The sequence below is a fragment of the Ursus arctos genome, unplaced genomic scaffold (assembly GCF_023065955.2).
Source record: "Ursus arctos isolate Adak ecotype North America unplaced genomic scaffold, UrsArc2.0 scaffold_23, whole genome shotgun sequence".
NCBI classification, from domain to species: domain Eukaryota; kingdom Metazoa; phylum Chordata; class Mammalia; order Carnivora; family Ursidae; genus Ursus; species Ursus arctos.
Genome location: NW_026622908.1, coordinates 2,978,347 through 2,992,290, shown reverse-complemented (window position 1 = coordinate 2,992,290; position 13,944 = coordinate 2,978,347). Strand labels below are relative to the sequence as shown.

The following is a 13,944-nucleotide window of genomic DNA, read 5'->3' as shown; positions in this document are numbered from 1 at the left end:
AATTCTTTTCTAAAGGGTCACACGTGCTTTCACACACTTGATTTTGTCATATATTCTTGTTTCTAAAAGCCAAGTTTTAAAAACACTGTATCTTGGGGCACCTGGGTGGCGCAGTCGTTGAGCGTCTGCCTTTGGCTCAGGGCGTGATCCCGGCGTTATGGGTTCGAGCCCCATATCAGGCTCCTCCGCTGGAAGCCTGCTTCCTCCTCTCCCACTCCCCCTGCTTGTGTTCCCTCTCTCGCTGGCTGTCTCTATCTCTTCAAATAAAAATAAAAAATCTTAAAAAAAAAAACACCACTGTATCTTAACCAAGTGGTCCTATAGCATCCTTCTTCCCCACAGGAACGACACTGAAGGAACATCTTCTGGTTTCGTGTACACCTAGTCTCGATTGGCCACGAACTTTAGTGGGCCCTGAACTCCCTTGCAAACCTGATAAAATTACTAGCCCCCCAGAAAACTATACGTTATGCACAGTTTTGCTTTTTTAAAAGAAGTGAATTTCCTTATAAGGCTTCTGAGTACTAGGGACCAAAATATTGGTTTTTCAAAAATTAAACGGAATTTAGATGGAATAGTTTCATTTAGCAAATAAAAAAACTTGCTACTTCAGATTATCATCTAGTCCATATACTTTAGACTACAGTTGGTAAGTCACAAGTGCAAAAGAGTTGGTTAGGGTCTCAATGCTAAACAAAGGGACAAAATTCAGAGGGAGAACTTTTCCAATTGGAAAGCAAATACTAGCAAATGAACCAGAATAAACGATTTTATTGTATTCCATACATTCACGGGTCACTTCCAGATTTAGCAACGACACTGATTAGCAATGCTCTGATTCCGTGCACTTGTTTCGCTTAGACCGCATGGTAAGTTTTCGCTCTGTCCCTCTCTCCTGGCCTAGAGAGGACACAGCACCCTTCCTAACGGTGCAGCCCGGCAACGATTCTCTAGCTGTGGCTCAGGCTCACAGCCTCCCTCCCCCTGCCCTCATTTTCTCAGAATCTGTAAATACTTTCCATTCATTATGAAGAGACCATCGAATACTCTAGTGTAGGGCTCCTTCACTTTTTATCGTGGCTATCGGCCCTCGCTGCCACTCCCTTAGGTCAGCATGCGGACTTCCAGCGAGCAAGCTTCTGCACAGACCAGCTAGACACAGCATGGTCCGGAGACCGCCAGCTTCTGTTTCTTTGACCAGAACATACCGTCACCCTCAGCACCTGCCTCAGACACGCAGGTACTTGGTTCCCACCTGGCGTGCCTGGCTGACGCATCCCCACCTCTCCCACAGTAGCGGCTCTTCAAAACCGAGCCTGACCTTGAACAGGGTCACAGTTTATTGCATGTGGCTTGTGTCTCCTGCCCCACACAGTCCGTGCTCTGCCTCTTAGCTGATGGATCCTAATGGGATTCTCTGAATCTGAGGGAGGCGGAAGCACGTGAACTTCCCTCACGTACATGACCATTCCCATCACCACAAATTGAGTTTGGAAAGTTCTCCACCCCTTTGCTGAAATTGTTGAAGTGCAACATTGTGTTCTCGCTCTATCAGGCACTGAAAAGCAGGAAGCTTTAAATTTTTCTTTTCTATAATGAAATCTATTTTCTTTACTCTTGGTATTTGTAGTATGCCTGCAATTAGAAGCAGAAAACACAAACACAAAAAGCAGGGCAGAAGGCACAGAATGAGGAGCAGGTGTGAGAACTTTACCATTTACTCTTAAAGGAACACTAAGCCAAACCAAGCCCAAAGCCCATCTTGTTTACAATCAGCCTCTTCCGCTGCACAGAGTGGGCCCTCAAGAGCAGAAACTCTATTAAGCCCTACATTGCAAGTAAGTAAGCCTGGATTAGAACCAAGGAGCTGCCGTGTTCCATCAGCAAATCCAAGTGATCCGAAAGACAGCGTGCCACGAGCGCTTCCAAGGTTTTCCTCTGAGAACACCAGCTCCACTAATGCAAACTAGAACAGACTTCAGTGAAAGTTAGCAGAATGCTACACAGCAGTTTACATGGAATAAAAATTAGCCAGAAAAATACCTTAGAAAAGATTTTTTCCCCCTGTGGATTTCAAGAAACTTTAAAGATATTACGGAATTCTCAATTATTATATTCAAACTACAGAGCCAACATCTGCTAATACTATTGTCTTTCTTAAAAGGAAGGTAAAAACCTGATTTTGAAATCTTGACAGGATCCTCCAAAGTTAAATATTAACATCTTTTCATCTCTCTTATGAGAACTTTACTCTAAATGTACCTTACAGAAGTAATTATTCAGGACATGTTACAAAATGTTAAAGAAAACAAATCTACTCTTAATCCAGATTCTTCATCCACAAAAATTTAATGACTAAAATAACACAACAGAATGAACAAATGTTTTATTGGCATGTTCATTGTTGTAAACAGCATCTGGCATGAAAAAGTTTTACCAAAACCTTTTTATTGATTTTTATAAATTAGATGGCATTTTCAAAATTTCTGTAGAATTGTGTTCATTGAAGTCATATTTAGCAAAGCAAAAACTTGCCAATTCTAATAGACTTTGCAATGAAATCATGTTGACTGCATCAGCCTGTGCCATGACCTGACTTATTAGCAAGTTTTTTCAACACGATGTTAAGACGCTTCCGCGGAGTTAAACTACATGTAACTAAAAATCAACTCCAAAAATTAAAGTGGGACTTAGAAGGGTTCTAGAAGATTCAAACTTGAAGTAAATCTTCAAAAGTAAATGTACATAGAAAAACAACTGAAGCTGCTGAACAGAAAAACCTCATTAACAAGGGCAAATACAATCGTATGGGACCCAGCACTGAGGAACCTCACTGAGGATTACATTTACACGGACTGCTGTACTCCTCAATGTACACAAATGTACATCATGAGTGATATGTGGAAAGAATTACCATGGGAAATAGTTGAACTGCAATTATGAAAACTCAATAGGATCCATTTTATTTACATGCTGAATGAACGAGTGAAACGTATTCTCTACATCCATAACTTAAGTATAGTCAGTTATAATTACAATATTGCAGCAATTTGAGCTGCTACCTGCTGGGAGTGGTCTAAGGGAAACGTTTTGATGTTCCAGAATAATGTTCTTAATACTTTGCAAAAAATGAAACAAAATAAAAACACAACTTCACAATTCTTTACTGGGTTATGGCTGGTTCTAAGAATTTCTTTCTTCAGCTCCTATTTTTGCTGCTTTCCAAAGGTCAACACACGTTGCATTTACTTCCGAATTGTCAATGAGGTAATGTGTGTATCAGTGAAATAAACAGAAAATTCATTCATTCATGGCCTTTGCACAGCTTTTATTATGAAGCTATGAGCATCCTGTTTGAGGCTAGTTTTACTAGCGGCTATGTGCACATTTGTCCGCAATAAAAGAAGTGTACTCCTTCCCCTTCCCCCTTTTCTAGTAGCAGGTTTTGCTTTTTGTTTTTTGTTTTTATTTTTTTTGCACATCCCTTTTCACTTTACAGTACATTTGACTATAGTGCACAACATGATTCCAAGTCAAAACAGTGGCCCATTGGGCACTGAGCTTCTGATTGGTGAAGGGCAGTCCAATCAGTGCTGGTGTCACTGGGTTACCCCTAACCATGTCCGGCCATAATGGCACTACACAGTAGCAGTGAACCATCTAATTAAAACCAAAAATCCCCCAGGGAAAATGCTACACTAGCAGAGTCAATCTTGAGTCAGATCTTTATTTGGTGCTCCATCCAGATATATTTTTAGTGCTTTCTCTTTCCGAGGTGAGTACGTTACACGATGTCCCGTCTTCTGGAGTCGACTGCTTTCTTTTTTCATCAGTTCATTTCTTTGCTCATCTGTTAACTCCATTAATTCTTCTGTTTTATCCCTGTTTAAAATATTAATTACATATTAGATCAGTATAGCCATCTGCCTTTACTGATTTATGCTTGAATGTTATAATGCTCCTTGGTGAGAAAATGAAATTTGATTGTCACTGGTGAAGTTAAATAATCTCACACTAAGATGTCCTGGATTTCTAATACGTTTACTAACACAGCACTCACTTCTAAAAATGGCACAGAATAACTTCCATCCTATTACTAGTATAATAATAGCTATCACTTATTGAACATTTATATATAAACAGGTACTAGGCCAGTTTTTTTTTTAAATGTAATAGCTCTAGTTCTTATAAAATCCTGCAAGGCCGACATCATTGTCACCATTTTACAGATGAGGAACTCGGTACATAACAAAGCCCAGTCTGAACTCCTATCTGCCCCAGGCTCCAATGACTATTCTTTTCCCTCTATATCTGTGTTGGCTCATACAGCAGTCACTCGCTACATGTGCCTACTGAATGCTTGAGACCTACTGGAAGTGGAACATGCACTATTTCTAAGACTTACTATAAGAAAAAGAATGTAAAACATCTCATGAGTGACTTTTTATATTGACTGCATGTAACAATAACATTTTGGACATAGTGGGTTAAAATATTTTACCAAAATTAATTTCACCAGTTTATTTTTACTTTTAAGTGTGGCTACTAGAAAAATTCAAAATGTAATGTGTGGCTCTCGTATTAACTACTGATCAGGGCCGCTCCGTACCCTAAACATAGGAAAACAAGATACTATGCACAACAAAAAAAATTACATCACTGGGAATAACAAACACATTGTAAATGTACCTATAAAATATGACTGCACCATCATCACAGATATAAAGAGGCCAGACATTCAGGGTAGAAACTTTAGGATTCCAGTCCAAATCCTGATGAATATCAAGGACAGAAATATCACAGGGAAAAGTTCCTCTACCCTAGGGGAAAAACGAACGAATGAATAAATCATGCTGTTAGCCATGTTTACTGAACGCTAGCACCCAAATGCAAACACTCTCAGGGCTTTACCTTGGCAAATTCAATATCTTCCAAAGGGATTCCACTGATTTCAGAAAGCTGTAAAAGGAAACATTTTATATAAGTTCATTTAAAAAAATAAATTTGCTAAAATAAGTCATCAACCTTTTAACCCACACAGAAATAGCGCAATTTTTTTTCCTCAAAGATGTAATGTTTAGGGGCGCCTGGGTGGCTCAGTTGTTAAGCGTCTGCCTTCGGCTCAGGGCGTGATCCTGACGTTATGGGATCGAGCCCCAGATCAGGCTCCTCTGCTATGAGCCTGCTTCTTCCTCTCCCACTCCCCCTGCTTGTGTTCCCTCTCTCGCTGGCTCTCCTCTCTCTGTCAAATAAATAAATAAAATCTTTAAAAAAAAAAAAACAAAAAAAACAAAAACAAAGATGTAATGTTTGATATAAAGTATTAGAAAAAAAAGCAGAAAGAGGAATTGTCTTCCTCCCACCCTGCAAATGCTGTGTCCTGGAAATACCAATTTAGTATATTCCTTCCAGACCTTTTCCTATGCATATATAAACTATATCACATATTTCTAAAATATGTAAAATTACATTTATGAAACATCTCTACAGAATAATTTTATACAGCCTATTTATAAGAATAGGTTACAGAGTAACCTCATTCTCTTCAATAGCTTAATATGCTATTTTATTCCCTCCTGATGGACATCAAGTCTGTTTTTAATTTTTCCCAGTTACAATGCTATACTATATACCTTCATAAATATCCTTGCGTATTTCTGCAAATATTTCTTTTAGACTGAATTCTTAGATGTGGAACTGCACATCTGAAATGTTGATAATGCCAAACTAAAGCCTGAAAAAATTAAATCAATTTAACTACTTATCAAAGTTGTATGATATTGCCTGTTTTCCCCAAACCTTGATGACTGTAGGTATTTTTGATGTTCTAAATTTTCACCGCTTTAAGAGGCAAAGAATGCTATTACTGTTTTAACTTGAATTTCTTCTTCAACAAATGGCCTAATCAAGTTCTTTTCCTATTTTAAAATTAGATTGCTCATCGTTTTCTTATTAACGTAGTAGCTCCTTACAAAGACAGGCCATCGTGTTTCATATCTGTTTTAAATATCTTCCCCTTTCTTGTTTTTTATCTTTGTTTATGGGTTGTTTAAAAAAAATTGGGGAGGAGGCTATGTGTGAAAGGTTTATGCTTTTATGCAATCTATCTTTATTAGTTTCTGGTATTATGCTTACAAAGATCTTTCCCTTTCCAGGATATAAAAATATTTTCAATATTTTCATCTAGTACATTTATCATTTTATTTTTATACAGATTTAATATATTTAGGATTTATTTTTGTGTTTGGTGTGAATTATGGAAGTAAAATTTTTTTCTCAAGATGCTAATTGTCTTAGTACTGCTTATGCATAATCCACCCAATCCCTAAAGAGCCACAGAATTCCCACCTTTAAAATGAATAATGCAAAAGAGAACTTCATCTGGATTCTTTATTCAATTCCACATCATTTGGCTTTTTAAAATATATACAGCAATTTACTCTAGTAACTTCTAACTAATCCTGATTACTCAGGATAAACTTGATCCAAGTAACTAAAAGTGAGGGTTCACTTCTGGATGGCCAAAAGCCAGTGTAATTTTTCAAAGCACCAGGAGCCTGAAGAAACAAGGAGAGTGTGTGACAAGGTGTCACAAGGTACGAAAGAGACAAAGAAAGAAAGGTTGCCACGTTAGTGTCTGGCACTCACTTCCTAGGCCCTCTCTTAAGCAACACAGAGAGAAACATGTGTTAGTTCAATTTGTTTAAAATGAACTTACCCTCTCTCGCAGCTCATCAACACTACTGCTTTCCAACACAACCTCCTGGAAGGGATCCAGCTTCATCTCTGAAGGTCTCCACCTTCTTGACAGAACTGCAAGCTGGGACATGGATTTCATCTTCTCCACCCCTATGAAGATATGAGATTACGTCATCTTTCTCTTTTCTCTAGAGGTTCATACTTTGACTTTTTCTGTATTGCCTGACTACACAAAAAGGTTTGCTTCAAGTGTTATGCTTTGATAGTGGGCATAAAAGAACCCAATTATCCCAATGAGTTTTTGAGAATAAACTATGTCCTCTCTTCCCTCCAGCCTCTGAGGAGAATCCCTTACTCTTTTGCAAGCTCTCCTCCCTCCTGACCTGCTAGACGCTGCTCTACCAACTACTCTCTTCTCTGGATTGCCAATCTTTGCCTGTGTTGGCCCACAAATCATCTTTACTTTATCTTCTTTCTTCACTCAGGCTACCATTAACCCCTCTTTTCATTTACTCAAAACTTACTGATTCTTCAACACCCAGCTCAATTGTCTCCTTTCTCTCTGGTGAACACAAGAGCAAACCACTGATTTGGTCCTTCGTACCTATGATTTTGGAATTACAGGTTTGCAGTTCTGGTCCTCTTACAGACTATGCATCTGGAGGGCAATCACTGGTTCTTATTCATTTTTGTAGCAAGAGAGATTAGCAGTGTCTGGCAATTTATAGGTCAATAAATGTTTCTTAAATTTAATCACGATTTATTTCTTACTTAACTATTTTGATGCTGAAATATATACTGAAATGACACCGATGCAGGCACCCACCATCCAGAAACACCTCCCAGCTAATTCATCTGCATCCTTCCTAACAAGGGGAACGTCTGTGTCCGTCATAGTCTCTTCCTGGTCTACCCAGACACAGTGATTATGGTCTGAGGCCCCAACACTCAGAGAAGGAATCACAGTCTGGAGCACGTGCCTCCACAGCATGGTAGACAGTGTCCTAGTTGTTCCTTGTCTCCCCCATTAACTTGTCACTTAATCATAGCTTTCACAACTGAAATTTAAAACAAACTGGACCCAAAATATCCTGAAATAGGTGAGGTGTTAGTATTATTGAACCCTCTGAAAACTATCACAATCTTATGATATTTTGATTTCTATAGAGGGAAAAAGAGAAAAATAAAAATCTTTCTAGACAACAGCAGTCACCAAAGAATATAGAACTGGTTGTTTCCTTGATATGATCTCCCCAAAGTCAACTTTTCTCCCACTGCCTCCTCCAAAAAAACAATACTTTAAATGTTTCAGTGTTGAACATTAAAACCAGGAGGTGTGACAAACACAAGTCCTCTTCTAGGTTACTGTTACAGGCTGAACTGTGTCTCCTCAAAGAGACATTTAAAGTCCTATACCCTAGTACCTCAGATTACAACCTACTTTGGAAATAGGGTTGTTATAGTGGTAATCAAGTTAAAATGAGGTCATTAGGGTGGGCCCTAATCCAGCATGACCAGTGTCCTTATGATATGGGGAAATTCGGAAACAGACATACAAGCCCACAGGGAGGACATCATGTGCAGATGAAAGCAGAGATCAGGAGATGCATTTATAAGCCAACAAACACCAAAGACTGCCAAGCAACCATGAGAAGCTAGAAGAGGAGCATGGAACAAATTTTCCCTCACAGCTCTCAGAAGGAACCAACCCGACGGACACCTTGATCTTGGACTTCCAGCCTCCAGAACTGAGAGACAATAAATTTCCATTGTTTAAACCACCCTGTTTGTGGTACTTTGTTATGGCAGCCTAGGAGATTAATACAGTTATTGTTCTCAAAATCTCTGATCAATTATCAATACTACACCCTCTAACAAAATAAGCCATAATGAAGAAAGAAACTAAATAACAAACCCAGGTAAGAAAATGTTAGCAGAATTTTCTGTAAAAAGTACTAAAAATGCAACTCTGAAACTGCAACTTCTCTGTAAGGAAAAATTAATATTCTCAAAATTAGAGAAAAGAAATACTTAAAAGGTAAATGGAACCCAGACTAAAGACAGAAGAAAACCTGGTATGTGATAAAAAACTATAGGCTTCTATTAGTTCCAGAGCATTTCTGATATTTCCCCATAAAAATATGGATAATACCATCAAGAACTTCAAGGAAAACCTCCCAGTTGCTGGAGATATTAATATCTTCTTCATAAATATGATAATCCAAAAAGACAGTGCCAGGATTCTTCCATGTTTTTTTCCTTAGACGAAATCTACAAATGTGATAAGACATTTTAAACTACTGTATTTTGAGATTCTTAACTTAAAAAAATGACATGAATCTGACATCAAGAAAAAATGGACTATGTTTAAATGGAAAAGTCAAGTGGTTATTCATTAAAATTTGGAAAAAATATAATGAGATGCTCCTCAAATTTCAAGGAAGTTCAAACAAATTCTAATAGTTTTGCTTAGTTCTATTAAAAATCAATCTCTATTACTAAAATTCTGAATAGTACAGGAATTAATTCTAGTTTTAGAAAATTATACCAATCCATATCAACTGACCACACAGTCTTCCTTCCAATTGCTAATGATAACTATAATTTTACTTTACCTGTCAATACTGAGCTCTAAACCACACTGCTCCCTGAGTTGAGGAATTAATTCCTCTTTTGATTGCCGTACAGTCATTCCTTTAGCAAACACAGCATCCAGCAGAAACTTGCATGGCTAGGAATATAAACATCATCACAGAACTGAATTACACATTCAAATAGGGATACACAAGACATTTTATATGCACTTTATAGTGTGACAATTACAGGCCTGAGTTAGGAATCTATCTTCCTCAGTTCAAGCCTTGGCTTCACTATTTACTAACTCTGCCATCTTGAGCAAGTTTACTTAACATTTCTGTGCCTCCTTCTTTCATCTGTAAACTGGGGACAGTGTCTTCCTTACAGAGTCATTGTGAAGATTAAACAACACTCATATTTCTCCTTTTATAACCAAATGATCACAATTTTGAAAGTAAAAAGAATCACTTTTATGGACTAAAATGAGGGAAGTGCATACTAATTCTCCAAATACGTTTATTCATTGTCTCAGAAGGCACACTGTCTCTAAAAACCCCAAATTTGGAAGAAACATTCACATATAAGAGATATGACAGATGCCCAATACAATATCTGTTGAACAAATGAAGGCATTTTAGGAAAAAATTATCCCCTTCCTGTGGCCCTTTACCCATGGTTTTCCTTTCTGCATTTTCAGTTACCTGTAGCCAACTGGGGTCCGAAAGCAAATGACCCTCCTTCGGACAAATCGTCAGAAGGCCCGTGACAGCCCAATGCTACACTGTAACAGTCACAATGCCTACACTGCATTGACCGCACAGGCATTTCATCATTTCGTATCACCACAAGAAGGGTAAATAGAGCGCAGTAAGATATGTGAGAGACCACATTCACAGAACTTTTATTACAGTATACTGTTAAAACTATACTATCTAATTATTGGCAATTATTAATCTCTTATTGTGCCTAATTTATAAATTAAACCTTATCAAGGTATGCATGTCTAGGTAAAAGCACAGTGTATGCAGGATGTGGTACTATCCACGGTTTCAGGCATCCACTGGGGGGAATCTTGGAACATATCCCCTGTGGATAAGAGGGGGCACTATTACATTTGCTGTTTGGTTTTCACTTGTCTAGGTCCTCAATAAGATGTTACAAACATGCTGAAAACAGGGACTCTGCTTTTTTCTTCTGGGTATATGCCATAGCTTGGCATCTGTTGTATGACCGTGGGCACATTGCATGATTTCTTTGTGCCTCAGTTTCTTTATCTATAAAATGGGAGTAATAAATAGTACTCATATCATAGCTAATTGATGAGGATTAATGGAGGTGATATCTGCAAGCATATGGTAAATGCTACTAGGTCAGTGCTTGCTAAATCATAATGACTCTCTGAACACCGCAAGTCCCATGTAAGGGCTCTACAGATCGACTGCGAGCCTGCACTTCATGACCCTGCACTACATGGTCATTTCTAAAGAACAGGCACAAACAAATCCCCTTTTAAAAGCAGAAGTCTCTGCCTCACTCCAGCACTTGTAACAACACTTTAAAGCAGAGGGATGGCAAAAAAAGGCCTGAGAGCCACCTCATCTGCTCCCTGTTTTTGTAAATACAGTTTTACTGGGACACAGCCAACCCCACTGGTTTATATACTGTCTGTGTCTGCTTTGGTGCTGCGGGGGCAGAAATGAGCAGCTGCAACAGAGGCAGAATGGCCTGCACAACTACAGTATTTTCTGGAAAGAGTGTGCTGGCCTCTGCTTTAAAGAGGTAAAAAGAAATGACTCGTCATAAAATCTCTGCACTGTATGTTTTCATTAACTACCAAAAGTGACCTTACATTGCTCTGAAGGGTATTACTTACCTCTTGTTCATTGACCAGAAGCTGGTACACTTTAACTCTGTATTCTCCTTTTTTAAGCGCTCTCCCCAGTCTAATTGTAATCTATAAATTAAAACATTTTTTTTAGATGTATTATCTCAGCAGAATAAACAACCCATTCTCCCCACATTGTTTAGTTTGGTCTTCAAAAATTCTCTAGATTATGGATTCTTTGAGAACACATATATCTTTTACCTCTGATTCCCAGCACCTAGAATAGTAACTGACACACAGTTAACATTTAACAAATGTTTGTTAGATGAAGAAAAACAACAGCAGTAAAAACAAATAATCACTAAACATAAAAATAAAATGACCCTTTTAGGGTTATCTCTTTCACCTTACTTGGAAACAGGGCAAGATGTTCTCAAATCTATCATTTAAAACAGACTCTAATTATTCAAAATTATTTTAATCAACCTTATTGTCATCTGAAAATGATGAAAGTGTCTCATTCAGTCGGACGCTCTCAAACTCTTGATTGCTGGCATACACTCGAAAGACCTTGAAGTGAGAGGACAAAACTCCAACAAAGGGCTCTAAATGTTGTTTGAAAGCGGCCAGAGTAATTCTTTTATCAACATGCACCATCAACCCTAAGTACAAAAAAACCAAAACAAAACAGAAACAAAAATGTAAAAGAAACCTCTTAGGATATAAATAAAACAGATCATTTGCTTTTTATTATACTATAAGCAGGAAAAAAGTACCCCCTTTCACTTATTTGACTTTTAGCTCATACACAACATTGAATGGACAAAAAACATGGACACTGAGCATACGATAGAATCCAACAGCTTCAAATGTTCAGAGATATTTAAGAACTTATTTATTTATTTAGGCTGCTAAATTCCAAACCAACCTTCCAGGAATTTTTTTCAATTACATACATTTCTAGTTCTACACAGTAATAACGTGGCTCTGGCCAGGCTTCACCCCTGCCTCTTCTGCTTCCCGTTTAGCTATGTGACGTGTAGCAAGCCCCCAGCCTCTGTATATCCACTTCTTCATTTAAACAACAGAGAGAATAGCACCTACCTCATGGGATTCCAGCGGGAATTCAATGAGGTAATAGGTTTATCATGCTCTTAGCACAGTGCCAGATATCTAGTAATTGCTTCAGAAATTGCTAGTAAATCTAGTTCTGGGATTTCTACTAGAATAAAAATGTCAAGACTAGCATATGAAGATGTCTGTTTATCATGTGGTTTACTGTAATAGGAAGAGTATCTAAATGAATCTTCCTCCAAACTGCCCATAAAAGCTCTCTTGGCATTGTAACAGGATTATTTTTGGCAAGCTTTATTATTTTTTTTCTAATACTTATTACTCTTTTGTCCTTTATAAGCCACTCATGAACATACTTCTGGAATATTTCTATTTACTCTGGTCTTCATATTAAAAGAGCAATTTTTCTTCTTCATTTTCTCTTTCTCTTACAATAGGCAGTACAGAATACACGAGCTGCATGCTGCCATAGGCCCATGGATCCTGTACCCGTAAGCCTCTCTCAAGGGTAGGCTTTGGTTTTCTGTGAAATTTACATCACTAATCAAGGATGAGACCCTAAAACACGCCTGGTTTATGTTCTTAGGTCATCCCAACTTTTGGGTTGATGAATTTTTGAGTGGACTTTTTCAAACAAATTAATGTTCATTTACTGTTTTCTTGGTTATAAGATTCAGATCCACTATAGAAGAGGTGACAAGAATTAGAACAGAAACATGGTGATGAACTTTTTTGTTATATATACCTTTACGGGCAGCATTTAATTTCTTTATAATGTCCATTTCTAAACTTTAAGGAGTGCCCCTAAATGTTAATAATCCAGTTTTTGGCAAATAAGCCTCTATTTATACTATCCTTGAGAAGGATATAATGAAAAAATTACTTGATTAGAAATCAGAAAACAATGACCAGATTTCAGCTTTGCAACTGCTGCCTAATAAATGGCTATCAGTAAGTCATCCAATGTCTCTGAGCCTCAGTTTTCTCAGGGGATCATTACACCAGTCTCGTTGATTGCTGTTACAACAAATGCAGTAAATTCTAAATCATTACTCAAATAATAAGCTATTACAGCCATTTCAGTTTCTGGGATAACCTGTGGTAATGTATCACAGGGAGACACAGTGTTTGTTGGTTACTGATGTAGTCCAGTATGGTGATGAGGACAAGGTGGTTCTGCAGTGAAACAGCCTGGATGAATGAATTCCTGCCTCCTCCTTGTACATTAGATTTGTGACTCTGACTTAACTTCTCTGTACTTCAATTACCTCTATTATAAAATGGAGACAAGAGTATTTATAATGTCATGTGTTTTGAGGTCAGTATATGTAAAATGCTTAATATAGCCCTGGCCAAAATTGATGGCTTAACTGATTGGCTATAATTATACCATCATACCATTTTTCCTATTCACCTCTTCAAAGAGAAGAGTTCAGTCTTTTCACAGTACAACCTCAAAATATCTTTAAGGTTTTTCTTTTTCTTTCCTTTATGTATTTCTTGAACGAGGTGGTAACCAAAATTGTACAAAGAAATTTTCAGTGCAAATGCACTGCCATTTTTATTATCTTGACCTCCCTGTCTATACCTGAATGCCTGCAGACTGCCAACTAGGTCACAGCGGAACAGTATTTTCAGAGAAAGGTTCTATAATTACTCCCTGAAACAATTCCTGGATTACAACAGATAGCTTAAAGACCATCCCTTTAAGTGTATTTCAGTTATTACCTAAATTAATTGCCTATATAGAATGTCATTCTTCAGGTATC

The 13,944-nt window shown here is 37.7% G+C and overlaps 1 protein-coding gene across 6 annotated transcripts in view; it reads right to left on the bottom strand.

Moving 5' to 3' along the window:
- Positions 1–3,311: 3,311 nt before the first annotated feature.
- The window catches only part of USP47 (ubiquitin specific peptidase 47), a 110,016-nt gene continuing 99,383 nt past the window's right edge, over positions 3,312–13,944 (bottom strand). For all 6 annotated transcript variants that reach the window (XM_026486808.4, XM_026486807.4, XM_048213457.2 and 3 more), the window contains 8 exons: positions 11,588–11,763; positions 11,150–11,230; positions 9,315–9,430; positions 8,852–8,970; positions 6,719–6,849; positions 4,912–4,959; positions 4,690–4,820; positions 3,312–3,882 (listed from right to left, as the gene is read on the bottom strand). In XM_026486808.4, coding sequence (XP_026342593.1) covers positions 3,708–3,882; positions 4,690–4,820; positions 4,912–4,959; positions 6,719–6,849; positions 8,852–8,970; positions 9,315–9,430; positions 11,150–11,230; positions 11,588–11,763 — 977 coding nt within the window. In that variant the 3' untranslated portion in view covers positions 3,312–3,707. The remainder of the gene's footprint in view (positions 3,883–4,689; positions 4,821–4,911; positions 4,960–6,718; positions 6,850–8,851; positions 8,971–9,314; positions 9,431–11,149; positions 11,231–11,587; positions 11,764–13,944) is intronic.